The 27,384-nt window shown below is 41.9% G+C and overlaps 1 protein-coding gene across 10 annotated transcripts; it reads right to left on the bottom strand.

Annotated features, from left to right (window-relative positions):
- kif1ab (kinesin family member 1Ab) lies at positions 1 to 26,419 on the bottom strand. Of its 10 annotated transcripts, none has more exons than XM_084369479.1 (49): positions 25,996 to 26,419; positions 24,727 to 24,885; positions 20,627 to 20,700; positions 20,223 to 20,402; positions 20,008 to 20,076; positions 19,555 to 19,733; positions 19,334 to 19,445; positions 18,909 to 18,986; positions 18,673 to 18,738; positions 18,546 to 18,563; positions 18,353 to 18,431; positions 18,182 to 18,260; positions 17,555 to 17,697; positions 17,344 to 17,382; positions 16,171 to 16,301; positions 15,900 to 15,979; positions 14,818 to 14,893; positions 14,659 to 14,738; positions 14,476 to 14,582; positions 14,250 to 14,333; positions 13,903 to 14,083; positions 13,720 to 13,792; positions 13,535 to 13,625; positions 13,289 to 13,437; positions 12,445 to 12,623; positions 12,175 to 12,312; positions 11,953 to 12,071; positions 11,755 to 11,840; positions 11,451 to 11,616; positions 10,926 to 11,106; positions 10,618 to 10,708; positions 10,391 to 10,509; positions 10,229 to 10,284; positions 9,999 to 10,107; positions 9,785 to 9,851; positions 9,574 to 9,658; positions 9,356 to 9,461; positions 8,291 to 8,314; positions 8,026 to 8,140; positions 7,753 to 7,886; positions 7,595 to 7,656; positions 7,340 to 7,485; positions 7,027 to 7,215; positions 6,828 to 6,899; positions 6,031 to 6,137; positions 4,953 to 5,072; positions 4,614 to 4,806; positions 4,409 to 4,527; positions 1 to 4,107 (listed from the first exon to the last, which is right to left on the bottom strand). In XM_084369479.1, exons 2-49 carry the CDS (start codon positions 24,830 to 24,832, stop codon positions 4,050 to 4,052), a joined length of 5,115 nt encoding a protein of 1,704 aa, XP_084225605.1. In that variant the 5' UTR covers positions 24,833 to 24,885; positions 25,996 to 26,419; the 3' UTR covers positions 1 to 4,049. The 10 variants fall into 10 exon arrangements, with proteins under 10 accessions (XP_084225605.1, XP_084225603.1, XP_084225602.1 ...); XM_084369477.1 differs by having other exon boundaries at positions 11,481 to 11,616; positions 16,171 to 16,370; XM_084369476.1 differs by having other exon boundaries at positions 6,855 to 6,899; positions 16,171 to 16,370.
- Positions 26,420 to 27,384: the final 965 nt, after the last annotated feature.

A 27,384-nucleotide genomic window follows, 5' to 3' on the forward strand; every position in this document is an offset into this window, starting at 1 on the left:
TAAGTTTCAACACTCATTTATTTATTCACCTTATTTTTTTCTTGACAACTTTTGTTACGTGTCCACAGACATGAGAAAGAACTCCAGAACACTCAAAAGATAAACGTGAGCACTGAGATAAAGACTTCATCACAGGCTTGGACCTGTTTCTGCCTCTGTCAAGCAGCTCCGAGCAAAAGAGCAGACCTTGGGATATTCAACCCGGTCCACGACGGCCACCTCACCCACACTGAGCTGAAATGTGCAAAAACTGATCCCAGATCAGCTCTCTTTACTCTGACGTGACACTTGACGAAGCAGCAGGCCTAGTTATTCTTATTCATCATGGTATACAGAGGAAGAGAGAGTTAATATCATCTGTGTGATGAGACCCAACACAGAAAATCTCCATTTATATACAAGACAGAGCCAAGAGGAAGGTTTCCAGTTAGTCATTACAAGGATCATGAATGACAATACTTTACAAGAAGCACTTTAGGGGGGAGATAAGCTGTTGTCATTAGCAAAGGGGTAAGGCAGGAGAGAGGGACAGAGTACAGCAGAAGATAAGTGGACCTGCATGCATCGATCCAGAGCTATGACAGTTAAAAAGCGGCCAAATATAAAATAATCAACTCATTTACCTTTCAACGATTATTGGCCGGTGCACTAAAACTGTCTCACAAAGTGTTTATTCCTTAACATGATACCCTGAACTATGAGGGCTGGAAGCATTGCAAGTCATCCGCCAGTTTTAAACTAAAAACAAATCAATGCAATTTGGTGCAGCGGTTTGTTGGTGGTTTGATTGCTGAAGCAAAAATGACACAGTCTCAGATATATAACCTTCTCCTCCCGTCAGGACAGGGCTGTAAAATGTTTTTTAAACACAAGCCAGTCTTTTCCATACATTCTTAAAAACATCATCATATAAAATCATAGTAAATAAAGATGCTTTGTGCATGAGTGCAATATATTATAACATAATAATATAATAACATAATCCATCCTTCAAAACTTTATAAATAAAACTTTCCTTTGTCTTCTGTTCCAGCAGACAACACACAGTATATATCTTTGAGTTTTTTACAAAACAATTTAAGTTGATTATACCAAGATGACCCAAAACATTCAGAAATAAATGCCACAATCCCATTAAATGCTTTGCTAACAGACAGAATACAATTTTAAAAATCACAGTAGCAAAAAGTACCAACACATCTGAAGTGAAATGTGAAATAAAATCACAAATTTTGAAAGTATCAGGCTGCATTGCTCAACAGGTTGGCTGGCCCGTGGCGTACAGAGTCCTGAATACTTTCTATTGACTGATTATACGTCAGTCTGATAGTTGACAAGAGGAAAATGATAAAGACAAAATGGTTGGCTGACCACGTCTTTGATAGAGGATGTTCTTCAGATACAGATGATATCCCCTTAAATGCAGATAGCACAACACAAATTCAGCAGGATAGCCTGTTATTCATTTACCAACATTAACTAACACTTGGGGTCATCTTGGTATAGTGGAAAATAACATATTGCAGGTAAAATAAACTAGAAACCATCCCTGAACATAAAAGTCAGCACCAAGCTCATCATACTGTACTGGTTTCCGACACAAGCATCAGGCTGTCAAATATCTAGCAGCTACAGTACAAAAGCTAAGAGCAAAGAGGGGGGGCATTGCTTTTACTGTAAATGCAACATTTACGGTCAATGATAATGAGATATACGCTGTAATCTACTGTTACAGGCTGTACCAACATACTATAATAGCATCATTGATAATATTCACTCTCCAAAACATTAACATAGATCATCGATATGAAAAAAAGCATCTAGTTTAACTCTACGTAAAAGCTTAATCCTGGACACATGTGACTAACTTCAGTGACAACGATGAAGGAGGGAGAGAAGAAAAAGAGGTGAAGAAAGGGAGGCACTATCTGGTGCATGGACAACGCTCTTGCCCGCTCAAAGCAACTGCCTTCGACAGATTACAGGTCCATGGTCAGTTACAACTTTCTATTTTAGCTACTAGACGAGACTTTAAAAGTAAACTTTAATGCAGCAACTCGGCTGACCCATAACGGACAGAACAAGCGCTCATTTGTTTAAAGTAAAACCACCAATCTACAGTACAGCTGTCCTCCTGGTGTATTTATCATGTAAAACATCTTAGGTCAATTTAGGTGATAAGTGATAAGTTTGTAGAAACAGTTTGGGAAATACAGTAGGCTTCTTCGCATTCTTGCCAACAGGTACAGGTGGAGGTTACGCATGTAACCAGTGTTCCCCGAGGGAGGAAAAGTCAGTGCAACACATCAGTAACGGGACTGTGTCTTCACAAGGATACTACACTTTGGTGTTTGTGCTGAAGTGATTTAGTCTAGCATAACGACTGGAGATGGTGAAAGCTAGGCAAAAACATTTATTGGATTGGATCAACTTTTTGTAATTATTATTATTGTTTTTACATTAATGTTGTATTGTAGTGTATTACATTGCTGTTGTTCCTTTTTTCCTTTTCTTGTTTCATATTACATAATGGTAAAGATTAGAGCTTAGGAATGCAGGTATTGTTACCAAGGTTGAGCAAATTGTCCTTTTTATTTACATATTTACAAGTTAACTTTGGTGCAACAGCTTTTTTCTGGGGTACGGCAACACCACTTGGACAAACCACACACAGAACTGCAGTACACTGTAAGTTTAGTTACTGCATGTATATGATTACATTTGCGAATGATTACTTCGGACTGCGTTGCGCGGCTGTCTGTCATGGCATATATTAAGGGAAACGTTGCGAGCATATTTGAATTAACATTATAATTACTGCCCTGTTAGTGGTGCTGGTAGGCCGGTATTGTTACCTGTGGACAGAACCAGGCTAGCCGTTTCCCATTGTTTCCAGTCATTATGCTAAGCTAACCCAACCGGCTTCTTGCTGTAGCTTTATACTTACCATACAGCATCGTGCCAATCTTCTCATTTCCTAACTCCCGGAAAGAAAGCGAATACGTTTATTTCCCAAAATGTCAAACTATTCATTTAACATCCCAAATATCTGTTAATGCAACTGTACAAGTGGACAATGATTTGAAAGATTTAGAACAATAAAATAAAGCTTTGGTAAGAACAAATGTGTGAATGATACAACACATCAACTCAATAAAGACAATAAAGTGCCATGCAACATAAGTGGTCAGTGGTCCTGTCACAATAAATAACAGTGCAGAGAACCGACGATAGCAACGATAAATAACGATATTCTTTGTGGTTCTAAGCACAAGGGATCATGTTAAAAAAAGGCAAGGACACGAGCCATCTCTCCTGATAATGGATTATTTTGCCTCAGTGTAGTCAACGAACTCATTTAGAAAAGGAAACGACACTAACAACAACTCACCCTTTTGTCCTAGCAAATCCCTCATGCTACTTCAAAGTTGAAACGACTGATCTGTTCTTTATCTGAAACCTCTGCAGTGAAACGAATACTCTATGCTGTAGAGCACCAAGCCAATCCAAACTGAGGTAATGCACAGTATATGATGGATACATGTGGAGCTATTGTCATTTTTCCTCCTCATCTGACGGCGTTATTTAGAAATACGTGAATGGCTGATTCAGACCGGGGACTTACTTTTCAGCTACTATGATGAAGAAGGGACTTGACCTTCTGATAACTATACACAGGGAACTAGTAGCCTCGCAGATTTCTACATGAAAACTAATCAAAACTAGTCCCAATGCCCAGCACAGGTAAGTTAATTAACAGGTTTAGGTGGTTAGTTTGTCTTAGGTTTCTTCTAAAGGTCAGGGGGGAATCACACCATGCAGGGTTTTCAGGTGGCGGCTGCAAAAACAGAGAAAAGACGGTTTCGTTGGGTTTTGGGATGAGCGATCGAGTGATGTTTGGGACTGGGACAGTCATCATATAGAAGGTTATTTTAATGAGTTGTATAATGTTTATATGGTCTATGTTCATTAGAGCAGGATGGTAAGTGGAGCTTTTAGATTGTATTGTTTTGTTTGTTTGCTTGTTTTCCGTCGGACCGGTTCACTTCTCACATCCTCTGAGCAGCGGGGGCCGACTGGACCGACTTTCTCCGGGAGAGCTTTGACCTGAGGAGAGGAGATCAGAGAAAGAGGACTAAATCTATTTCTTTGAATCAAGCAAAATAAACATTTTAATGGTGTTTTTATTATGCCACTAATAACTAGCAACTATAGACAACCATAAAGGAAAGAAAAGCACTTTAACAGACGACTATGGGACCTGTGAAATTGTTACTTTTAAAATATACACCACAAATTGGATAATCTGTGCTGCTGAACAGTTTGTCCTGGATGTCTTATGTGTGATTATATTGTGTTATGTTGGATTACCCCTCTACAGTTCCTCTGTATCATCTTCTATCTTTACCTGATGGTGCCGGCTAACAGTGGGTTAAAAGCGTACAGCCAGTCGTGCATCTCTTTATCATTGGTGGCTTGAAGCAGTATCCCACGATGCTCGGTGCACACAGCAAACGTGTTGGGAGTCTGTAGATATGAAATAGTAAAAATAAGTTCAAGCGGGACATTTATTTAAAAAGACGTGTTATTATTGAACCGAAGCTGGGTCGTACCCGCAGTAAGGTCTGTTTGTCTTCACTGTATTCCACCTTCGCAGACGACAGGTTGATGACGGCTCTCTCAACGCTGTCCCTCTCGCTGCGGTACAGGTAGACGTAGGGCCGGCGCACCACCACGTAACGCTTCACCCAGCCGCTGGTGTGGGGCTCCAGGAAGTGCAGGTAGCCTTTCTTTGACACAATGGGGCTGCATACAGATAAAGAAATCGTTGTGTTAAGAAAAACTGACACAACTTTTCTTAATTCCTGTTCCCCACAGGAAAACAGTTTGCAGGTTATTGATAAAATGTTCAACCACAGTGACTCAGGATTAATTATTGTGTGTGGTCAGACCTGACACGAATCTCCTGGATGTCAGGAACAAAGGTGCATCCTCTGAGAGCTTTCTTTCTGTCCACTGGGCTGTATGGGTCCAGATCTGGTGTCGAAGCTCCTGAACTGGGTTCAGTGTGTCTACACAACATGAATAAAGTGTTTATAATGTGACAAAAGGAACATACTTGACTGCATTCATTTAAAGGCTTCAGTTACTGGCAGGATTGTGGTTAAATGGATTACATATAATTGGGATTATGTAATAAGTGATTTGTCAATGATTACATCTTCAACTAAGTTTTGTCACGAATATAAATATGCCAAGATGTGTTCTTCCGAATATCAAAGTAGGTTAGTTGTCTAAGTTTAACAGTTTTATGAATGGTGTTTTTTTGTTTTTTTAGGATAATAATGGAGTTTTTATTCCTTTTTATTTACACTAAAAATGGAAAATGAACATTCTGAGTAAGTGCTCCTTGCATTACAAGACCAAATACCCCCATGTGGCCTTTGATTTAAAAAAGACAGCAACGACAGCTTACAAACTAGAAACAGCATCCTACATGTTGTGTCACGTTGTAGAATACACACAGTACATCTAGAGGGTGGACCAGTACTGTTTATGTAAAGGTCAAGGTAAAAAAAGCCATTTTATTTCTGTTTCCAGAGAAAAGAAAGATTTTGAATGCAGAACCTTCACACATAAAGCATTTTTACATTGTGATATTGCTCCTTAAGTGAATAATTTAGCATTATTTAGCATATCAGAAGCATTTTCTATACACCTATGAGGCATACTACTTTTCCTGAAAAGAAACTGACAGAGCCAGCAACAACAATGGGTTGCTGAGAGTAAATGTAGGAAAATCGAAGCTTAGATGCAGTGTTTTGGGACAGTCAAGCAAAAATCATCTACTGTATCACCGAAGCAGGAACTGTAATCAAAAGACATGTGCAGATTATCTAATATTACAATAAAGAACCTTTATTTTATTCATCTCCTCAGGCACAGTGAAGCGAGGTATCTTAAACCTGACAGATCTATACGTTGTATTACAGTGATACTGCGATGAGTAGCAGCATTAGCATCACATACCTGATGTCATAATGTCCCTCGACCAGTGAGGGGCAGGTAGAGGACGGAGTGAGCGTGCTCAGAGACGAGGAGGAGTCTCTCATTAGCGACGCCGACATCTCAGAAAGCTAAAACGCACCCAACCACACACAGAGACACATTCACGACAAACCGTGCGTGGAGCAGCACGCACACACACACACAAGACCAGAGGGACGAATACAGATACAGACAAAACAAACCGGCAAACAATTAAGCACGTACGACACAGACATGCATTCAGAGAACAGCTCAATCAGACAATTTGTCATTTTCTAGCAATGTACTGTAATGTAGAACCATTCCTGTACCATTATAATATAAATCCTCATTATCTAAGAGCCCCTCGCTGATTAACATGTTAAAGAGGACATGCAGGAGTAACATTGGGTTAGTGGAAGCCTCGCAGGGTCTAAAGTGGAGGGATGAGGGTGGGTAAAGGAGGAAAAGAGAAGCTAAATCAATTTAAGGTATGAGATATGGATGCACTGGTTGGACAGAGTGAAGCAGTAGACCTGAGTCAATATTGTCTCTCATCCAGCCGGTTCAAATGAAGCCTGGGAATAATATTTGACTCATGTCTACTGAGTGGTTAATATGACAGAAGACAGAAGATGGGACAAGGAAGAATGAAATGTTGAAAAATAGAGGAATCTGTGCAGGAAAAATGATAGAATGATGAACGAAGAGAATGGTTGAAGTGCGGGGCTTTAATATTTTTGCGGTAAAGGTTCAGAAGGATTAACGGGCCGGGTTAGAGGGCCTAGGCTGGGGCTCACCTTGCTCTCACTGGCACTGCTGCTCACCTGGCTGTACTCCCTGTTGAAGGTGTGCATCAGAAGACGCAGACACTGGAAAGAAGAAAGTGAAAGACCTTTTCAGACGATGTCAAATAAACTCTGTATCGGATCAAAACTATTTCAGAACGAACAGTTAAAGTGAGATGAAGCGCTGGAGGCCTCGGAGAGCAGCGGTCACCTTGGCAGCCAGCTCCCTCTGCCTCTGGTTGGGGCTGTCGAGGGCAGGGCTGCTGCCAGGACTGTGGCTGAGGACGGGGCTCTTTGCAAAGTCGCTGATGTCGCTGCTCTTGTAGAGCGCGTCCTGTCCTGCCTGCAGAGTCGCCTCCAGCTTCTCCCTCAGCAGCAAGTAGTGCCTGGTCTTCTCCACCTAAAAACACCAGCAGGTACAAATTTAACATCAGCTGTTGTGATCCGAAAAGGCTCGAAGGGAGTTTCATTGGGACTGTTGACATTTCAAGTAGGTTGTAGAGAAGATTATTAGATTGGATCACCTCCTGCAGTAAACTGAGTTTCTCCAGCTCCCACTGGTGGTCCAGGATGAGGCTGTCACTGCGAGGCCTCCATCCAGCCAGGTTCTCCTCTCCTCGGACGTACGCCACAGAGGTGTCCAGCACACGTCTGCGACGACGCTGCATGCCTGGACAGAAGTAAAAACAAGAAAGATTTTCATAAAATGCTTTAAAAAATACAAACAAAGGAAAGTATTTGTTGTTTTTACTGATTATTTTCTTTGATTTCAGGCTCACCCGGACTTCCATTGTCCGCCACGTGGCAGAGGGTGACTTCATAGACTCCAGTGACGCGGTTACTGAGAAGGAAAAACATTTCAAAAGTGTTGAGAAGTGAGACGTAATTAGTGAAACTACCAACACATTTCTGACTGTGTGAATCCATAAATCTGTACCTCTCAGAGGGCCGGAGGCAGCCGGTGCTGAAGAGGTTTCTGATGGAGCGAGAGGCCGGCAGCTTCGCATCACGGGAATAAAACACCATGCAGAAGTCTTTGGTGATCACTGTTGGCTGAGTGCAGTTCTCCATCTAGTTAAAATACATCAGACAGTGACAAATCAGCCCGCCAAGTATCTGACTATGATGGAGATGAATTTCTATGGCTAATTCTACTAACAACAAATTAAGTAAAATGACTGTCACTAGCATCACTTGTTGTCTCCAGTACCTCTAGATAAGCAGAGAGGGTGATGTAGATCTTCTCTCCATAGGGAGTGACTCTGTTCAGCAGCAGAGAGTTGTGCATCGAGCTGTCCCACGCTGCCTCAAATCGGTAGAAAGTTCTGCAGCGTGACAAACAAAAACGTCATCATCTGTCTGCATGATTTTTAGAAGACGAGAAGAGTCAACTTTATGAAAATCCTAAGAGCAAATGGACACGTTGTTCTCAGAAATAAATATTGAAAAGACAAAAAGTGATTGTCATTTTATACCTATGATCAACTCCCAAGGAGACGCTGCCGTTAACAAAGAATAAAGAGAAACAGGACACGAGTTAGAAACTTTTAACTGCAGCTGTTAAAAGTTTGAACTCAGCAAATAATACTGATCAGTGCAAGCAGAAAGAGGCATTGAAGGTAAGGCTGGGCAATATGGCCTGAAAATAAAATATTACATTATCCATAGGCAAGATCTGGATACATGATATAGATGTAGATATTTTTAAAATCTCTTATAAAGAATTTTATAAATGGCAGGACTTGGCGACCAAATACCTTGATATGGATGTTGCAACAGTATTGTATGGAGGACTAATGGTACGTTCATAAAATACTAACACAATGAGATATTTGATGAATAATCATCAGTAATGTCGATATAATGACTAAGTGGGTAGAGACTAAGATAAGGACAAGAACACTTATAACTCACTAACAATATAATATATCATATATACAACATATTGCCCAGCCCTGATTAAAGGCAAACTATATTCGACTATAAAAAGCACATTGAAGCAATGTTAAATTACTAAACAAAGCAACTGATATATCATAATGAAGCAGAAATGCATAAAAGCAATGTAAAAAACTAAACAAAAAACACAGAAATAAATATATTTGTGGTAAAAGAAATAAATAAATAAAATTAGGGGGTACCGCAAAGAAGAAAATAATAAATAAATAAATAGATTTAAAAAATCAATAAATTAATATTGAAAATTTCAAATCAAATGGGAAAGTAAATAAATAAGGTAATTAATATAACGGCAAATAAATGCAGAAGCTTTTAAAACAAAAATATCAATCTGTGTCAGATTTTAGAAATAAATTCATGCCTATACTATTTTTTTAAAATATTATTTTTGGCTTATTTAATGGCATATTAATTAATGTATTCATTTATTTAGTGATTTTTAATATTGGCAGTTTTGATCCTCTATACAGATTTCCCTACACAGGTTTGTGAACACGTTGAAAGAAGACAGCTGTTGTTGAATATCAAGTAGTAAATAAACAGACAGAGAAGTAAATGAATACTCAGTCTCAGAGTCATACTTGTCGTTGTGTTTTGGCCAGAAGTATCCAGAAGACAGGATGTTGAGGGACAGGATGTTTGGGTCTATGATGGTCTCATCGGCCTCTGGTGTGTTTCGAATGCGACCTGAAGACAAACGAGTCACGATGAGAGAGAAAATATCCTTCTAAAGATTTCTTTCCCACTAAAGTCAAACCATCTTGGCCAGAGACGTGTTCGAAACGTCTTTATTACTCACCGATAACCAGCTCCTTCACCTCTTTCCACTCGATATCATTTCCTGTTTCATGAGCGATGGTGACTGTGATCCTCCTCTGAATGCCCTGTGGAGTCGAGAGAGAAGACGGGAAGAAAAACCTTTTTGTTTCGGTGGTGAAGATAAAAATATATTAAACTACAACACAGACGCAAGAAACATCTGGAAACGTGATGGTGTAAAATAGTCAGACCTGATGTAAGAGGAACGTGCCGTGGCAGGGCATCCCGCCCCTGTGGTCAACAACAGCTGGGATGTAGCTAGAAACAGGGAAACAATCAGCACATTAATAATAATTTTAAATTCTTTAACTGAGATGACCTTTAGATTAACTGCAGAAACAGACAAAGTGCACATGATCATCCGCGTGCCTCGCTTTGTGCTACAAAGTGGAAACACTGACTCACTCTCCGTTAGCTTCCAGCTCGCAGATCTCAAAGAAGACCATGAGGTCGTATTTGGCGTGACAGGGTCCTGCGGTGGAGCGAGTCAGGGTGCTGAGCTTTGTGGCCGGCACTGGAGGAGAGAAGAGCGAACAGATGAATGAGTGACAGAGTAAATGAGACTGTACTAAACTGAGCTCAAAGGTGGTTAAATGTGTGGTTAAATGTCAGACACATTGAATGTCACTGCTAACCTGGTTTGGATAAGGGCATCACCCTGGGGAACTGCCTCCTGGAAGGTCTCAGTGGACTAAAAGACAGACAAACAAAAACGTGAGGAAAGTTTCTTAACATCTGAAACTGACACCTCAAAATTATTAAATTGGAGGAAATTAAAGGTTAAATTTCTCCCTGACCTGATCAGGTCTTTGCAGAGCGGAGGGAAGGGCTGTTTCTGATAGTGACCGAACACCTCGAAGACGATGGGCTGAGTCTTGATGTACTCCACGAAGGACTTTGTCACCTCCACTGTGATCTAACAGAGAAGAGAGGAAATACTTTAAAAGACAAGTACAAATATTTCAGTAGCAGTAATCATCAATATTTGTTGATAATGGGTCCAAATATGCAGTTTAGTGTTTACATTTTGAACATGGTAGAAGCCCAGCGGAGGTCCTCTTCCTGTGTTCTTCAGCGGCTCGGTGGAGAAAGCTTCGTCATGGCGGTGGATGAAGCTGAAAAAGGTGACTCCATTAATATGCCATTATTATCTAAGAGTAGAAAGTTGAACTGCATGAATAATTTTACTGAATTTAAAGTGATTTATCATTTTTATTTGCATTGGATTGGATTTATTAGATGTTTCACAGAAGAAAGAGATTTCTGACGAAAACAAGGATTGGAACTGTGTCTCAAAATAACATGATACAGGACTTTGGTGCTTGAACTCACTTGAACTGGCAGAAGATGTCGGCGTACTCGGCCGAGATGCTGGAGGCCTGCAGGACGGTGACTCTGAAGGTGAAGGTGCTGCCGATCTTCAGGTGCGACAGAGCTTTCTCTGGGGAGAGGTCCAGAGGAAGATCCAGACCCAGACCTGTACTCTTGACTGGGCTTTGCGGAGCCTCGATGGCTTCATGGAAGAAAAAAAATGCTAATTTAGATAATTATCCTATTCATTAAAGGATTTAGTTCAACACTGGTGTACCATTAACTTTAGCTGGGTCAACTTCAAGGCCTTTAAGGACACAGATTTTGGTTGCTTATCAACAAATATAAAAGGTCAAGCTTTTCCATTTAACTCCTCCATCCTCTTTATTCAAGGCTAGCTGTCACTTAAAGTGGCCGTGCCCTTAATCATGCAAAAGTTGATATAATTTAAACAAGTGAGTTATATAAACAAATCACCCCTTGTACCAGACTTTAAACAACATTATATGTGCATTTTAACATGGGGGTCTATGGGGATTGACTCGCCTTGGATGTTGCCGCTTTCTGTCTCCTCACCTGGACAGGTGTTGTTGTTGACTTCATCGGCAGAGATTCCAATGTCGGCGGTCTGTCCTTCTCCCTCCACGATTCGCAGCTCCTCCTGGGAGGTGTTGGAGTGTGAGAGACTGCCAGGACACGACTCGGTCTGGAACTGAAGTAAGACGGTAAAACAGTCTTTTATCTATTTGTTCACATCAAACACGAACATTTAAGAAATTCTGATTATTTAATCCAATCACTTATATCTTTTAGTGGTCATAACTGATACCAGTACAAATCACTGTCGTACCTTCTCAAACTGTTTGTCTTCAAAGGAGATCTTGGCAGTGCCTGACTGCCTCACACCGGAGCCATAATCAGGGGCCTCTTCATCGGCTGAAGTGAGGCAAAACAAGAGGACGAGATGTTAAACGAGCTTCACAATCATTCTACATAATAATAATAAGTCAAAAGAGCAGCGACAATGCCGTGATAAGACTACTTGTACCTGAGATGGCCTGCACAGCCACTCTGAGGAAGCCTTTCACCTCTCCTTTCTCACTGACGATGGCCACGCGATGTACCAGGGGCACCGGGTACAGCAGGTTACTCAGGTACACAAAAGCCCTGAGGGAGAAGGAGGATGTGATCAAAGCGACTATTGAGCGATGAAAGAGCCGGATTTAAATCAAAATCAATATCATTCGCTGGCGTTTAGTCGGTGACGAACCTGCCGACCAGACGGAACCAGGGGAAGCGGTCGTAGAAGGGGTCGCCTCCGGTCAGAGCGTGGTCACAGTCCTCCACAGCACTGCTGGGGAGCTCTGCAGCACGGTCGTACATTTCTCTCATCAGGTCCAGCCTCTGCCTGCAGGGGGCAGTATAACAAGAGGAAAAAACTGACATATCTTAAGTGTATGTGCTGATGCATGAGTCAAAACTGGATATAGAGACAGAGCTGAAATAAAAACACATATCACAGCTGACAAAACCACTGTACCTGAGTTTCTCTAGAGTCCAGTAATGTGTGGCTCCGTTCTTCTGATCCTGCACTTCAACGGCCACGATGGTTCGAGGGAAAGGTCGTCTCTCCCTCTCTTTGGCCACACAGGGTGGCAGCAGGTCGGGGGGCAGGGGAGAGTAGAGAGTGTCGGTCAACAGGACGAACTGGAACTGCACCTGTGGACGACACGAGGAACAAGACATGAGGGACTGCTTGTTTTATACCCTCCTGCATCCCGTCTCAAAGAGAGAGGAGAAAGAGCAGGTCTGACGTTGTAACATTTTCCTTCAATTAACAGAAAATATCCAGCACTAAGGTAAGAGCTTGATCTTCTGCTCCTTGTAATACAAGCAGCTTGGAGGGCTCATCAGAAACTGAGTGAGACATGAAACAGTGAATGTTAATTTTAGCCTAAAACAAGTCAAAATTATGCTTTGTCATTTCTGCCTTCTGCCGCAGCAATTTTATATTCAGTATGCAGCGCCGCGTATTACATTATGATGACTCACTGGAAGACAATCAAGTGAGACAGACTCGCTCTGATGCAAATCCAGTTAACCTCAGTTTTGTCAATGGCCACTGACAGACACTTTTTAATCAGCACTCTGCCTGCAGTCTGGACTGAAGAGCTGACTCTTCATGAAAATGGTGAGAAATTTGCACTCTGACATAAAAAAAAAAAGATTATTCTCATCTAGATATTGTGATTTTAAAGAGGGATAACACCAAGGAAACAACAAAGGACAGATTTTAGACAATCTTAAGGCTTTTACAACAAAATGGAAGTAGGAAAAACCTGTTTTCTGTTTATCTAAAACATAATCTCACAGTGCTGCGTTACCTTTTTCTTCAGCTCCACACTGATGGCATTAGCCTCTTTGAGGAAGATGGCGTTGCCCCAAAGTAGATCCCTGAGAGAGGTGAACTGGTAGAAACGCCACTTTCTGAACGCCCACAGAGCCAACTCAGTCTCACGCTCCGTCCACGGCACTGGAGGGCACAACACAAGACATGGGTGAATACCTTTTGACCAGAAAAGAAGAGAGCCGCCTGATTCAGATAATAATGGTAAAAGTGACAGTATCACCTTCCTCCTCAGGCTCCTCTTCTTCCTCAGGAGACTCCAGGTACCGAGAGTCGACTTGTCTCTGAAGAGCTTCCAGTTTACTCTCGTAGTCCTGAAAGGACACACACGATTCAGATCAAGAATGGCCGTGTTAGAACTGGTAAATAAAATAGTGAACTTCTTTATTAAATGCAGCTCGCACTCACCAGCCTCTGCTGCTCCAGCAGGTTACTGGCTTCTTCTCTTTCTTTGCGGTACTGATCTTCGAGCTCCTGAAGCCTGAAAGGAATTCAAAACTATAAGTTAAAACAAACAGTAATGATCAGTGAATAGTAACGTAATGCAGTGAGCCCAATCATCATCATCAACTCAGTTTCTTCTCCACACACCTCTGCTCCATCTCCTGCTTCATGTCGATGCCTTGTTTCTCCAGCAGCTCCCTCTGAGCGAAGGCCCAGTCGACCGGCTCCACCGGCGTCTCGGCGCACGGCGTCCTCTCTCGCTCCAGACGAGCCTGCTCTGGATCATTGAAGCGGAACACGTGGCTCTTCCCCATGATGATGCGGTTCCCTAGAAAATCAAATGGAAAAGTTCAAATGCAGGAGACTCACTCCTGATTAAATGTTCGTATTGATGATTTTGTATTTTCCTTTGTTGTGTTGTGTATTTTCTGCTTTGCCTCTAGATACGATTACTTCCTGTTCTCTAACAAACTAATATAAAGCGTCAAACATACCAGACCGCAAAACAATAGGAGAGGTCACTCTCTTCCCGTTGACGTACGTCTCTGTCCCCTCACATGGCTCCAGGATGACACATCCTGTTCAGGACAAGATTATACAGCTATTACAGCAAAGTATTTGATAAATATACAATATAAACCATGGCTTTCTTATTGTTCAACATGTATATATATATGTGCCGTTTATGTCACACTGCCATTTGGCACTGGCATCCTTTACCTTCTCCCTGAGGGCCTGTGGTGCTGCTGAAGGTGCAGTGTTCATCTTTGATAAAATGGCCGCTGAGAACAATGTCTTGGCGAGTCTTGGCATTCTCACGGCCAACCCTGAGGGAAGATGATCCATTTGAGTCTCAGGAAACAGCACAATATCTGGATTAGATCTGAAAATGTAAAACCTTACTTGGTGGTGCCGTCTTTGATGTAGTACAACAGACACTCTGACATCAGCGGGTCTTCGTTCAGGTTCACCAGATGAGGGGTCTAGAAGGGCAAATATAGTTGAGTGTTTGTGTGAGTTTAGATAAATGTAAATATTGTGCAACAGTGAAAAGCATCTCACCTTTTTCGGGGAAAAGACGCCCACGGTGCCTCCATCTTCTCTCATGGCGACACCCATTTCAGCCAGCAGGGCCTCTCTGCAGGAGGCAATCACACAGTTAACACCAGAACGTATCATTTACAGAGAAAAATAAGGTAAAAATAGTTCAAAAGGTATAATTTAAGGATATTTTGCCTTTGACGTTACTTCTACCGTTGTTAATTTTAACACCCACTGTTCAACCCACAAGATACTCGGACTATGTCACTCATTTATGGACTGCTGCTTCTATGAAAAGTTGAACATAAAAATGCAATTAATGCATCATTAGATTATTAGACTATGGTAATTTTCATAAAAAAAAGCCCTGCTGTTAGAATTAACCAAAGAAAACACAACTGAAACCTGCAGTCATGCTAACAGCTCACTGAGGCTGTACTTTGACAGAGCGGTAGATTGAGCTTGATGCTAGTTTGCATGCTAACATACTCAGCATGACAATGCTAACACGCTGATATTGAGCAGGTGTAATATTTATCATGTTCAACATCCTAGTTTAGCATTTTAGAATGCTAACATTTGCTAATTAGCCCATTAACGACACAACTACAGATGAGGCTGTTGGGAGTTTTTTTGACCTGTTGGTGAGAGATGAACAGTCACTATAATTCATCCTGAGTGGGACACGAATGCCTGAAGTGATTTTCATAACAATCAGTGTTTGAAACATCTCACTAAAGCACAGAAATGTGAACCTCGTGGTGGCACTCGAGGTCAAAAATATCACCAGAGTTATTAGGATGCATCCTCTACAAGATATAGGACAGGAAATATTTGTACACAATTTCATGGCAATCCGTCCAACAGTTTACTCTGGACCAACCAGGACAATAGACAACGCATTTTCACCCAAGCGCTACAAATAGGATGTATTTATACTTCAGCACGAAGAAGGAAGTGGTCTGGCATCCAACACCGTGATATATTCTTTAAATAGGTAGACTCACCCTATTAAAAGGCTAAACATATTGTACATTTCTTGGAGGAGATTAATCTGATCACGCGATGACACCATGACTCATGCATGATTATGTTTTACTTACCTGTCCATACGGATGGCCTCAGTTCGTCGCAGCTTCTCCTCCCACGTCTCATTGAGCTCTGCAATGATTTTCTCCGTTTCCTGTTGGCAAAATTAAGATTTAAACTTCAGCACACTCAAATTTGAATTATTAACTTTGCTCAATCTTGGATTTTTAAGAGCCTCTCCACCACATTTCTTTGATTTTCTCATCCAAACTCACCTCACTTCTGTCTGCAAGCACATATCGAACCTCCCCACACACTTAACAGTTTCACCATCACCCTTCCTACCTTGAGCCTCTCAATGGCCTCCTCGCTGGCCGGGCTAAAGATGCGGTCCTGGAGGTTGGCGATGGACCCGGCGCGACTGGACAGGGCCGAGAGCGAGGGCGAGGGGCTCATTCCTGTCATGGCATTGGACACTGCGGAGAGATCACCCCTTTGATTGACAGCCTGGCGATTATTCACAAAATTCTTGTAATCGCACAGGTCTGCCAGAGAGAGAGGCGTCGCATGGGAAGTGAGCAAGGAAAGAAGAAAGGAAGGACAGACGGACGGAAGGTAGGAGCAGACGCCGGGTAATTAAGGAGAGACATCAGGGATTGAGAAGGAACACGCGGAGAAACAGATAAGAAGGAGGAAAAACAACAACAAGGGAACAACGGGGAGGAGTACAAAAAAAAGAAGAGAAAGCTCAAATAATGGATCAAAGAAGCAGAGGTCATTTGCTTACCAAAGCCATCGCAGACAGAGACAAAAGAGCAACTCAAACTGAGAGCGGGCACAAAATGCCAAATTCTTCTCTGACAGTGAAATACACGTGGACGACAAGCTCGCAAGCATGAGAATGTTTTTGAGAAAGAAAATCAACAATATATTCATCACTACAATGCATGAAGATCAAATACAGCCCGATTTGTTGTCTTTTGTCTTATGTGTGGCATGTCCTGATGTTTTCCAACTGTTCAGCACAGCCTCTAAGCACCTGACTCATAGCTTCAATCAGCTCCACACACAGAGAACCAAAATGGCGTCCTCCCAGTCAGTCCTTTCTTCCATGATCACTGATCAGCTGGCTTTGACTCTGTCTGCTTTCAGATTCTCAATGAACCACAGGATCAGGAGCCAATTTAGATTTTTTGCTTTAATGGGGATGAAAGTTTTTAGAGGCTGAGAGAGAAAAAACACATCTTGCCATGGAAACCAGAACTAAAGGAAAGAAAGGAGGAGGCCATTTTGCAGAATTCCTGATAAAAGTCACTTACAGCAACAAGGTTTAAACTCTGATTATTGTTTGTGTTGCTCTAAATAATCGTGTCTTTCACTTGATTCACGTCTTGTCTGAATGTCGTCATTTATAGTGTCTTGTTAGTTCGGTCTCTGGTGTGGTAAGAGAGGAAGAAGGCCGGCTCGGGATTCATTTCTATTAGTTGCAAAGCGCAGGCTTGCTCGAGTTATACACACATTTCAAACCAGTGATGTCGGGGCCGGTGCAGCGATACGCTGATAGGACAGAGGAGAGAAGAGAATGAGCGTGAGCGACACCCACACTCCAAGTTACACCATCATCCTCTGTCTGACACGTACAGTCAGAAGATAAACTGCACACAAAAAATCTAAATTCAGGTTGTGCGTGTATGTGGATATACGAGTGTTTTGTTTGAGGGACACTCACTCTCGATGATGTCTCCCAGGCCCTGTGCAAACAGCAGGTCTTTGAGGCGAGCCACCTCCTCCTTCAGCTCACGCACCAGACGGTTGTTGGGGTCCTCGTTGATCACAGCGTTGCAGCGGATCTGTTTGGCGCGATCGGCATACCTGCAGGGACGGAGGTCGTGGCGGACATGTAACCATTACGCTATGAAACATGATGCCTTGTCCTCTGCATACTGAGTAACGAGGACTAATTCATGACAATATGAGCTCAAGGGGAGACACTATGTTAATAGATACCACCATGAATCACTCCATCACTCCTAAATCAGAGAATATTGACAACATCCATAAATAATCGAACGTTGCCAAGTTTATATGAATGAAATGTTATGTAAATCAGGCTATAAATGATATATGAACAAATCCTATAAAATCCTTTCAAATATAGATAGAAATTAACCTGGAGAGGGTTAGGGTTAACCCATTTTCCTCACTAATATGCAAATATATCCAGCAAAATGCTCAAAAATCTAACCAGTGCATCTGTTCTACACGTGACATTATCGTCAAAATGTTATTCACGGAGAAAAGACGCATCTGATTTCAATGATCTTTAAAAAGAGCTTTCACTGATATTTTCCCTCACCGGAGGGTGCTGAGGGTCTCATCGTAGTTAATATCAGCGGGGCTGAGGGCGGCCACCATGGCTGTACGAGAATTTCCTCCTGAATGACAAGAACATTTGACAATGTAATAATTTAGATAGCGAAATTATTTTATCATGTTCAAAGCTGAGGTTTATGTAAGATGTGTTTACCCAGATTCTCCCTCAGCAGCCAAGTCAGGACTGAATCTCTGTAGGGGATGAAACTCTCCACCTTCTTCTTTTTCTTGTTCTGCAAACAGAAAAAACACAATATCTCCTCTGATCACACCAGAAAAGTGCTTAAAAAATATATTGAATCTTTTGTATTAGCTGTTTAAAATCTGTGATAGTTGGTATTACTCACCTTGTTTGGTGCTGAGTCCTGAAAAAACGGAAGAGAGATGCCAACGTTTGTTATTTTGAACAGCATTAAATACAAGTTTGTTCCAGAGTAATTTTATGAAGTGTTAAAAGAAAACAAAAAAACATACCACTTCAGCAAGAGCTGAAATAACTTTCCCCAGTGTAGTTAGAGATTTGTTGATGTTTGCTCCTTCCTGCAAATACAAAGAAGTAAAAGTCAGTTTTATCAAGTTTTTTTCCATCTATTCACAAGAACATTTTAAATTAGAAATACTGCTATCAAACAATCTTTAATAATGTTTCTGTGGCCTCCGAGTGTGCAGTAATACCATTAAAACAACCTTAAACATCAGCTGCCTCTCACCTTCAGTCTGGTCCCTTTAGCACCGGTGGAGTCGGCCCTCTCGCTGCCGGCCAAGTCCACCAGACTGATCTTGCTGACCTGTGATGATACAAAATATTTTCAAAATAAGATGAAGGAGATAAAACATCCACCGCAGCATACATATTTCACTTGTAAATGCACCGGGAGAGCTGGCCGGGGAGCATCGTACGTGGTTATCAATCAATACAACAACACAATCATCAGATAACAATGCCACAGACGGCCTCGACTCGGGTCATTAAAGGTAATAAAATTATTAATCTCTTCTGAGGCTGCTGTGGTGAAACAAGGTTCAGAAAAAGAAAACTCCTCCTCTTATTGATTTATTTGTCTGAGAGGCAGAAAAACATCATTTATTTCAGTGCTACAGGGAGATTTGACTGAGCTGAGCTTGTTGTCAGCACCTTTTCCGATGTGTTCTCCGACTCCATGTCGTGTTTCTTCTGCGTGAAGATGATGTTGAAGACGGCGTGGGAGCGGCTGCTGGTCTCGTTCATGTTGGTCGCAGCCACAGTCCTGAAAAAAAGGAAAAACGCTGCATTCAATGCGTATTACTGACTTATTATCTGCTCCAGCCACTGAATGCCTCATGTCTTCCACAGTCCACTCAGTCTCGTTCTGTTACCTGGCCTTGTTTCCAGAGTCCATCAGGTCCTGGATGTCGTTGTATGAAGTGACGGCGAGCTTGGACAGATCTTCGACGTAGGGTCCCATCAGAGGGTGCTCTCTGACACGCAGGTTTCCTTTGTTCTTGGGATTCAGCAGGTCACGCACACGCTCACAGTAGATCTCCATGTAACTCACCTGCAGGAGGCAAAGAGCAGTGTTTTAAATAGTGGCCAAAAGTCATACTTAAATAAAAGTAAGGATGTTGTGTTAAAATATTACTTTGGTAAAAGTGACAGTCACCAATATGAATAGTAGAAGTCTTAAAGTATCTGATATTAAGTTAAATGCACAATATGTCATACTTTTATACTTGTTTCATGATTGAGACAAACTGTCGCACAGAAAAGCCTCCAAGAGCTCGAAATGTGAAAAATAGCACACATGAGCATTAAAGTTTGACATCACTCACCTCCACAGAGTAAGACATGCTGTTGTCATTATTGCTGCCATTGAACTTGGTGAAAAGGTCCTCGCACAGCTACAAAGAACAGATGTAGAACAGATTGTCACTGCTGCGGTCTCATTAAAGATTAAAGACGAGAAGATATTTGCTTCTCTGTCGGCAGGAATACGTAAATCCTTTTGTATTTTGTGTTTAATTATAGATTATTTATTCTGTATTACCAGAGGTATGATTCCTTGCTGGTCCTTCTCCTGTCGGCCCATCATGGTGTAGCTTTTGCCTGCTCCTGTCTGGCCGTATGCAAATATGCACACGTTGTAGCCTTCAAAGGCATGAAGCAGCATCTCCTCTCCGATGTCCTTGTACACCTGCATCTGGGACGCATAGTTGATGTCCTCAGGCTGCAGACAGAGAGAATAAAGGCAAAAAGATGAGAGAGGCGAAGAGATGAGAGAGGCGGCAAGTTTTCACAGCATTTTTCACAGCATGAATATGTGCTCAGTCTTAGTGCTTTGATGTCTCTCTGACATCAAAACACGCTTGTTGCTCAAACAAATGCGTTTCTTCCCCAGTTAAGTTAAATACTTGCTTTGTTTAAGAGCAACTGAGTACATTTCAAACTCACCGTGGTGTGTGACCAGTAAGAATAGTCAAAGTTGAAACTCTTGTTTTCTTTCGGCTGTTTGGGGTTCAGGATCGCTAAAATAGAAGGAGACAGATCAGTTAGAGGCATCCGAAACAGAGTCACTCTAACAATCTTAACATTGTTTCTTTTCAGTCTTGTTACTGTCCGTTTTATGTAACCTGCAGACTGCAGACATTTAAGTCAAAAACCTTCCCATTTAAAACACTCTCATTCGTCTCATTGCACCTCTGCAGTACCTTTATCGTCTAACACACACAAATTCAATATAAATTAACAAAAAATTTCCGTCATGATGAATTTATTCCATTTATGCAGTGTCATCTTGATTATAAACAGCTTTTCTTGGTTGTTTTGATGCATTTGCTGGAAACAGAGGCACCGTTTTGAGGGAGAAGTGACTGCGAAAACTCTGATCCTATTTGCCAAATGCTCCAAAACGTGCCGTGTTCTCAAAACTCTTAGTACAACAGTCAAAATCATTAATTGGTGTCTAAAAAAGAAAATTCTGTAACATTGTAGATGGTGATGGATCTTGAAGGCGTCCACAATCTACTGCTTGAGCTTTAGCTCGCATGACAGATGATAAGCTTGTGCCAAAAAAGAACGATTTTTAATGCAATATTGTGTTTAAATGGTGCAAATAGAGAAATCACTGGCAATTAAATTGATTTTTATATTATTTTTTGCCTGATCGCCCCCCCATAACAGAGTCTCTTCATTGAGAACAAGACTGACCATTTCAGGAGAAGACTCTCATTCAAACTGTGTTCAGTGTCTATAATTGTGTTAAATGTCTTGAAAAGAAGCATAAATCTAAATGTATTGAATGATAACGTTCACTCTTTATTTCCTTTGTCTTATTTCATATTTTATCTGTCATTCAATCACTGTTTCCCCTCTGCTTATGAGTCGTGAAGTGAACGTCTTATCTAAAATCATTAAGAGTTCGGTGATTGCATTTGATGTCAGTGGAGAAAAACGCATTGCCCCTTTATGTGCTTATTTCTAAAGGAAAATAATCGATCTTGAACCACCAACACATATAAATAGAGGAGCTACAGATGGTTGACTGGTAACTAAAATGCATATAATCTGTCACAGAGGGCAAGGTTTGATTCCAAGTTGTGATGTTTGTTGTCACCTTGTCCCATTACTTTTTTTTTTTAACCACCAAATAACAGCAAATAGTGCTTAGAACAAAATATATACACAGTAATGCAATACTATTGTGGTTAAATGAAAGCATGCACTCTGAGTTAAAACAGATTTATCAGCATTTTAAGTGTCAAAACTGCATCAACATAGAGATGAGGCCCACAGACCAGAGACACTACAGTGCGGGTCAAAAGCAGCAGTTTTTAAATGCATCACTCATCCTTTTCAAAGAGAGGAGGGGCAGAGGAGGGAGCAGAATATGAAACAAGAACTGAGCCGGAGCAGCTGCTCTTCTGGCTGCAGACTGAATCCACTGCATCGCCCCCTGTGGACAAGTTCATCACAGCAGCAGCAGCAAGGTCCTGCTGAAACATGCACTCAGCCAAAAACAACACAGCGTGACCATCCATCCATCCATCCATCCATCCATTAGCAGATAACGGGGAGCAGTGTGATCACAAAGCATAAAAAAACATAAGAGGACAACTGTTGGAAAACGTGAGCCCTCACATTCAGCGGTCAGAGAAGTTACTCAGACAGAATAATGAAAGTTTGGCTCTAATGAGGTCATTACAAACACACACAGCCACAATAGGCTCTGACACACTCCCTCTTTTCTCTTCCACATACACACACTTGCATCAGCTGACCCCTCGTCTGGCCTCGACCAGAACAACGAGGTCTTTTTGGTCCCTGCAGCTCGTATGATGAGAGGAGAGCTGCGGCAATCACTACATCCTACACACACACACACACACACACACACTGACAGGCTTCAGGCCTGACTGAAGCTTTTGTTTCGTTCTCAAGCTGCCAAGATGCCGCATGCCTCCCTGCCCACTCTCTCGTTACCGGAGGGCAAAGCTGTCTACAAGATAAATAACTGGAGGTGAAAAGGCTAAACTTGTCTCGATGTAGGTCACAGGAATTAGATCAAAACAGGAGCATGAAGGTCGCTGCGCCTCTGTGTTTCACACCCTGAAATCACGAGCGAGACATTAAAAACATACGTGACCTTAGAGCTGCTCGATCAGACTGTCTCAATTATTCACATGAACGTGTTGTGAGGCGGAGTGGAAAATTACCAAAGAGCCCTTTTTTCTTTGGAGGCTTCCTGTCAGCTAACATGAAGTATTCAACGTTTCAGTTACATTTTTCAGTCAGTTATATTCATCTCTTTTAGGGAGTAAAGACAAAGGACAAAGAATACAGTAAGAGTGATATTTCTAAAGAAAAGGAAGGAACATATCACTGCAGATTCATTTTACAGATTATATACAGTATGCATGCATGGTACTGTATATTTTATGTATTATATCTTATTTCCTGATGAGTCCTCCTCATTTTCATTTTTTTCTGACAACATACGTGTTTGTTTGCAAAAAGAACAGATAATCCGGGTTAAAGTTGGTGTTTATACATCGCTTTTAGCCCACTAATCCCCGAGATTAATTTCTTTTTTTAAAGCCCCCATCCGACATGTTATAAAATATATAAATACTCTTCAGCTCAGGTTTTACTAAAAAGTAATAGGGGTAGACTGATTATCAGCCTGGTCAATTATCGGGCCCTATTGCCGATACAATTAATTAATTTAGGACGAACTACTTTGGCTCTGATGCAACATCCTTTCGCCATCACAAGTTATATCTTATTAGTAACTAGTGCCTAAAGTTATTAACTACATTTTGTGGATTGGAAGATTAAAGTAGCAGAAAATGGATATACCTCAGTAAAGTACCTCAAAATTGTAAAAGTAAAACACTTGAGTCAGAACCTCAGAATTGCCAAGTAAAGTAGACTATTATATATAACCTGTTAAGCCCGAGCGGAGCCCAATGTGGCTATATTTTGAGCACCTATGGTAACATATAAGGGGGGAAAAAAAACGCAATTTGTTTTAAAAATCTTTCATTTATGCTGTGTGCCAACTTAATTTACTCAGACCCAGTGACATATATACTTATACTTGCACATCTGAACACATATTTCAAGTGTTCTCTTTATTATGATACCTTGATTACTCAAATAGACCTTGTAGTTGCAGAGATAGGTTAAGTTGTACGAGCTAAAAAGTTTAAACAGCTTTCAAATGATTAGATTATGTTACTTGGCCATTTTGAGGTCATTGGTTTCCTCAGTTTTTTTAAATAAAGTCACTTTGTCAGTCTTTTTCAGAGTCGTTTCACAGAGAATTAAGTGGCAACTATTTTGATAATCCATCAAATCTTTTTCCAAGCAAGAATTCCAATTATTTACAGGTTCAAGCTTCTTAAATCTGATAATATGCTGCTTGTTTTGTCTTGGTTGAATAATGAGTTAAATATCTTTGGGTTTTGCACAGTGGATCAGATACAACAAACAATCTGAAGATGTCAGCCCGGGTCCTGAAAAATAATAATAGCCATTTTCCACTATTCTCTGGCATTTCACAGAACAAAAGATGAATCAACTGATTGAGAAAATGATCGGCAGATTAAAAGGATAATCATTCATTCATTCATCATAACAGTCATCATTAGCTGCAGTGCCACATGTTAAACTCAGATCTACGGTGAGCGCAGAGACACTTTCCCTCTTTAAGTAGGTGGATGTGAAAACAGCCTTCGTGTGTCAAAATCTGCAACTAAAATCTTTCTGCAATTAAAAAAACAAACATCCAAGTGAAGGGACTGAAGGGTACGAGGGACTTTCAACACCACTGGAGGGTTCAATTGTGGCTTTAACCAAAATAGGAGAAATATGAAAGTATAATAATTGAAATCTGTCCCAAAGACTGACATGCTCTTATCTTGCTGCCATTACAGTGTGGTCATAATATGCAGCACATATCCACAAACCTAAACATTCAGATCCGTCAGAGTTGACGGTTACAGCCACATCACCTCAGCTCAACTCAAAGAACGACTCAGATTTGAACTCACTTGTTGTGTTTCCTGACATCTGAATGATGCACTTGCTGTCCTTCCCCATCTCTCTGGAGTTGAAGGGTCGGACCCTCACCGCCACCTTCACCGAAGCCCCCGCCATGTTGCAGGTGGGTGTGTGAGCGAGGAGAAGAGCTGATGTCACACAGCTGGAACCTGCACAGGTAGATGATGAGAGGGGTTTAAAAAAAACAACGCAAGCAGAGACGTGTCGGATGGAAACAGGGCTTCCCTGTTGTTTTGGGGTGATTTAAATTATTTATCTGAGGTCTGTTGTTGTTATTACAATTCAACATTCAGGACAGGGGCCTTGTTAGCTTCAGCACACAGCTCAGACTGCGACTCATCCTCCATTTCCAGGCCCTGAATCGGTCCCTTTGGCTTCAGTCAGCTCCCTAAAACACGCTGACTAAAATGCTGGGTCATTATTTGGCAGGAAGATCCTCAGCATCCCTGTTATTCCACAATAAAATGGCTGCTTATTCTTCCCGGCATCATCATCATCATCATCATCCCCTGGCCTCATCCATCACTGAAGGCTGGAGGCCTTGTGATGAAACTGGATCCCCTCTCTGCCTCACAGAAAATAACACACATTCATAAATGTCTGGGATCAGCTGTGATGTTTTTTTCACAGCATCTCTGCAGTAATTTGCTTCTCACTTCAGTTGAAACCTCTAAAGGTGGCTTTTATCTGTTTTCTCTGCTCATCACCAGGAGATTTAGTGATTTTTTTAAACGGTTTATTTGCGTATTTTGCGCGGCGCACATCCATCAACTCAGCCTCGGATCGATGCCAGACACAATTCCTCCTGAACATCTTTACAAAGGGCTGAAGGACGCTCATCCTGAGGGGACATTTGCGCGTAAAGACAGCGAATATTCATCTGCCATGTAAATATTGCCTCCTCCATCTTGCTCTGCCTGCCGCACCTCAAACACAGGCCGCGTAAACACAAACGCCACAGACTCCACATCATCTACCACTGCGTCAGAAAGCAGGTCAGAGCTGTAAACACATTTACATCCTCTATTAGCTCGTGTGTTCATCTATGTCGCTCGGGGTGCAGGCGGTGTCATTTGTGCTCATCTGTTTGTTTGTTTTTAAAGACAATTGTTGACATCAAACCTCCTGACGCAGCGTCCTTATTTACCCAAAAGGCCTCGAAATCAACAATACGCACACGCACCGTCCTCGCCGAGGCGTGACACTCATCAGCTGCGATGCTGCGCCGCGAAAAACACCTCAAAGGAGCCGTTTCTTACCTCAGCAGCTCAGCGTCGACGACCGCAGAGGGTGAATCCTCTGCCCATTCAAAAGCAGGAATCCTCCGCTCCCTCCTTTCTTCAGTCTCCTCAGCAGCCTGAATTATTTTTTCTGTCTTCCTGTCGTCAGCCTACAGCATCCCTTTCCTTGACGCATCCATACATGGAGAATCCGCCGGAGAGCGAGGGAGAGAAAGAGGGACGTGAGCCTCGGCTTCAGCAGCGGCGCTGGGTGGGCTGCTGCCGGAGCGGTGCGTCAATTAGAGGCGAGGAGTGGGAGACAGGAGGAGGGAGGAGGAGGAGGGAGGAGCGACGGCCGGATGAATAAACAGGAGGATGGATGCGGGATGCTCCAGCCGCGCGACGTCAGGCTGTCCGTCGGTCCGTCAGTCAGTCTGAACCGAGGGAAAATGGCGGTGCTGCTGTGGCATGCCAGCCAGGGATGCTGGGAGGCAGTGATGACATCAGCATCAGCATCATCGGCAGCCATGAGGCACAGCGATGCAGCACAGAGGCACCACAGGGGGAGGAGGGGGGATGGATAAGAGGACCCAGAGTGACAATATATGGGTGAAAATAGGAGACTAGAGGTTTAGAGTGAGACTAGACAGGAGAAAATGGCCCACAGCTGCCATCACACATCAGTCACATCAGCTGTGAACCACCTTTCTCAGAGGGTCAAACTAAAGCAGCATGTAGTAAACCATGACTGTGTGGAAGGCACAAGCTAAATGTTGTATCTGCTTTTGTTTTCTTTTACATAACATCGAAATAAAACCGAATAAACAAGAAAATAAGGTCCCCAGAACACTGTTTGAGGCTAGAAAGGTGGCAGGGTCCGCCACATATAAACAAAGTAAAACAGTATAAAACTGTGTTGTCCTTTAAGGTCGGTTTGTTTATTCAGTCATAAAAACAAAGGGTTTGTTTATTTAGTTTCTTTAGGCGTAAAAAGTTAGTCAGTGAAGATCGTCCTCTTCTGATTAGCTATCAAGCTCAAATGTTCTGCAGGTGTTAATGTTAGAGAGACACATGTTTTTAATAGGAGCAGATTAGGGGTGGGCCCATTCACTGGACCTTTACAGGGTCCAGTATTATTCACTAACTTTGTGGCCTTGCAAAGATCAGTTGTGTTATTATTATTTCAGTTCCGATTGTGCTCAGGTGAAGCTTTATCCACAATAAAAATGTTTTGAGTTAAATTTACCACAAACTAAAACATATTACTCCATGGCTCCCAGTCCTGAAGCATCAGGGTCACCATGTGGACAGTAATAATCAGAATTTCAGATAACGCACTGCCTACTTATATTTGGTGTGTGGAAATCAATTTTAACCTGGGACTGGATTGGTCGGTTGAACTGACCATGTGGCCGTGTGCGTAATATC

Source organism: Pagrus pagrus (assembly GCF_965226575.1).
Source record: "Pagrus pagrus genome assembly, chromosome: 12".
Classification (NCBI taxonomy): domain Eukaryota; kingdom Metazoa; phylum Chordata; class Actinopteri; order Spariformes; family Sparidae; genus Pagrus; species Pagrus pagrus.

Bases quoted from the DNA above. Each gene is read 5' to 3' on its own strand.
- kif1ab (XM_084369473.1), bottom strand. From the start codon at position 24,832: ATGGCGGGGGCTTCGGTGAAGGTGGCGGTGAGGGTCCGACCCTTCAAC. The intron at 19,446-19,554 runs GTAACAGAACGA...CCTTTTTTTCAG, and splicing joins GACTCTGGAAACAAGGCCAG to GACTGTGGCTGCGACCAACA. The intron at 16,371-17,343 runs GTGTGTATAACT...TCTCTCTGGCAG, and splicing joins CGACATCACTGGTTTGAAAT to ACCTGTGCGATTACAAGAAT.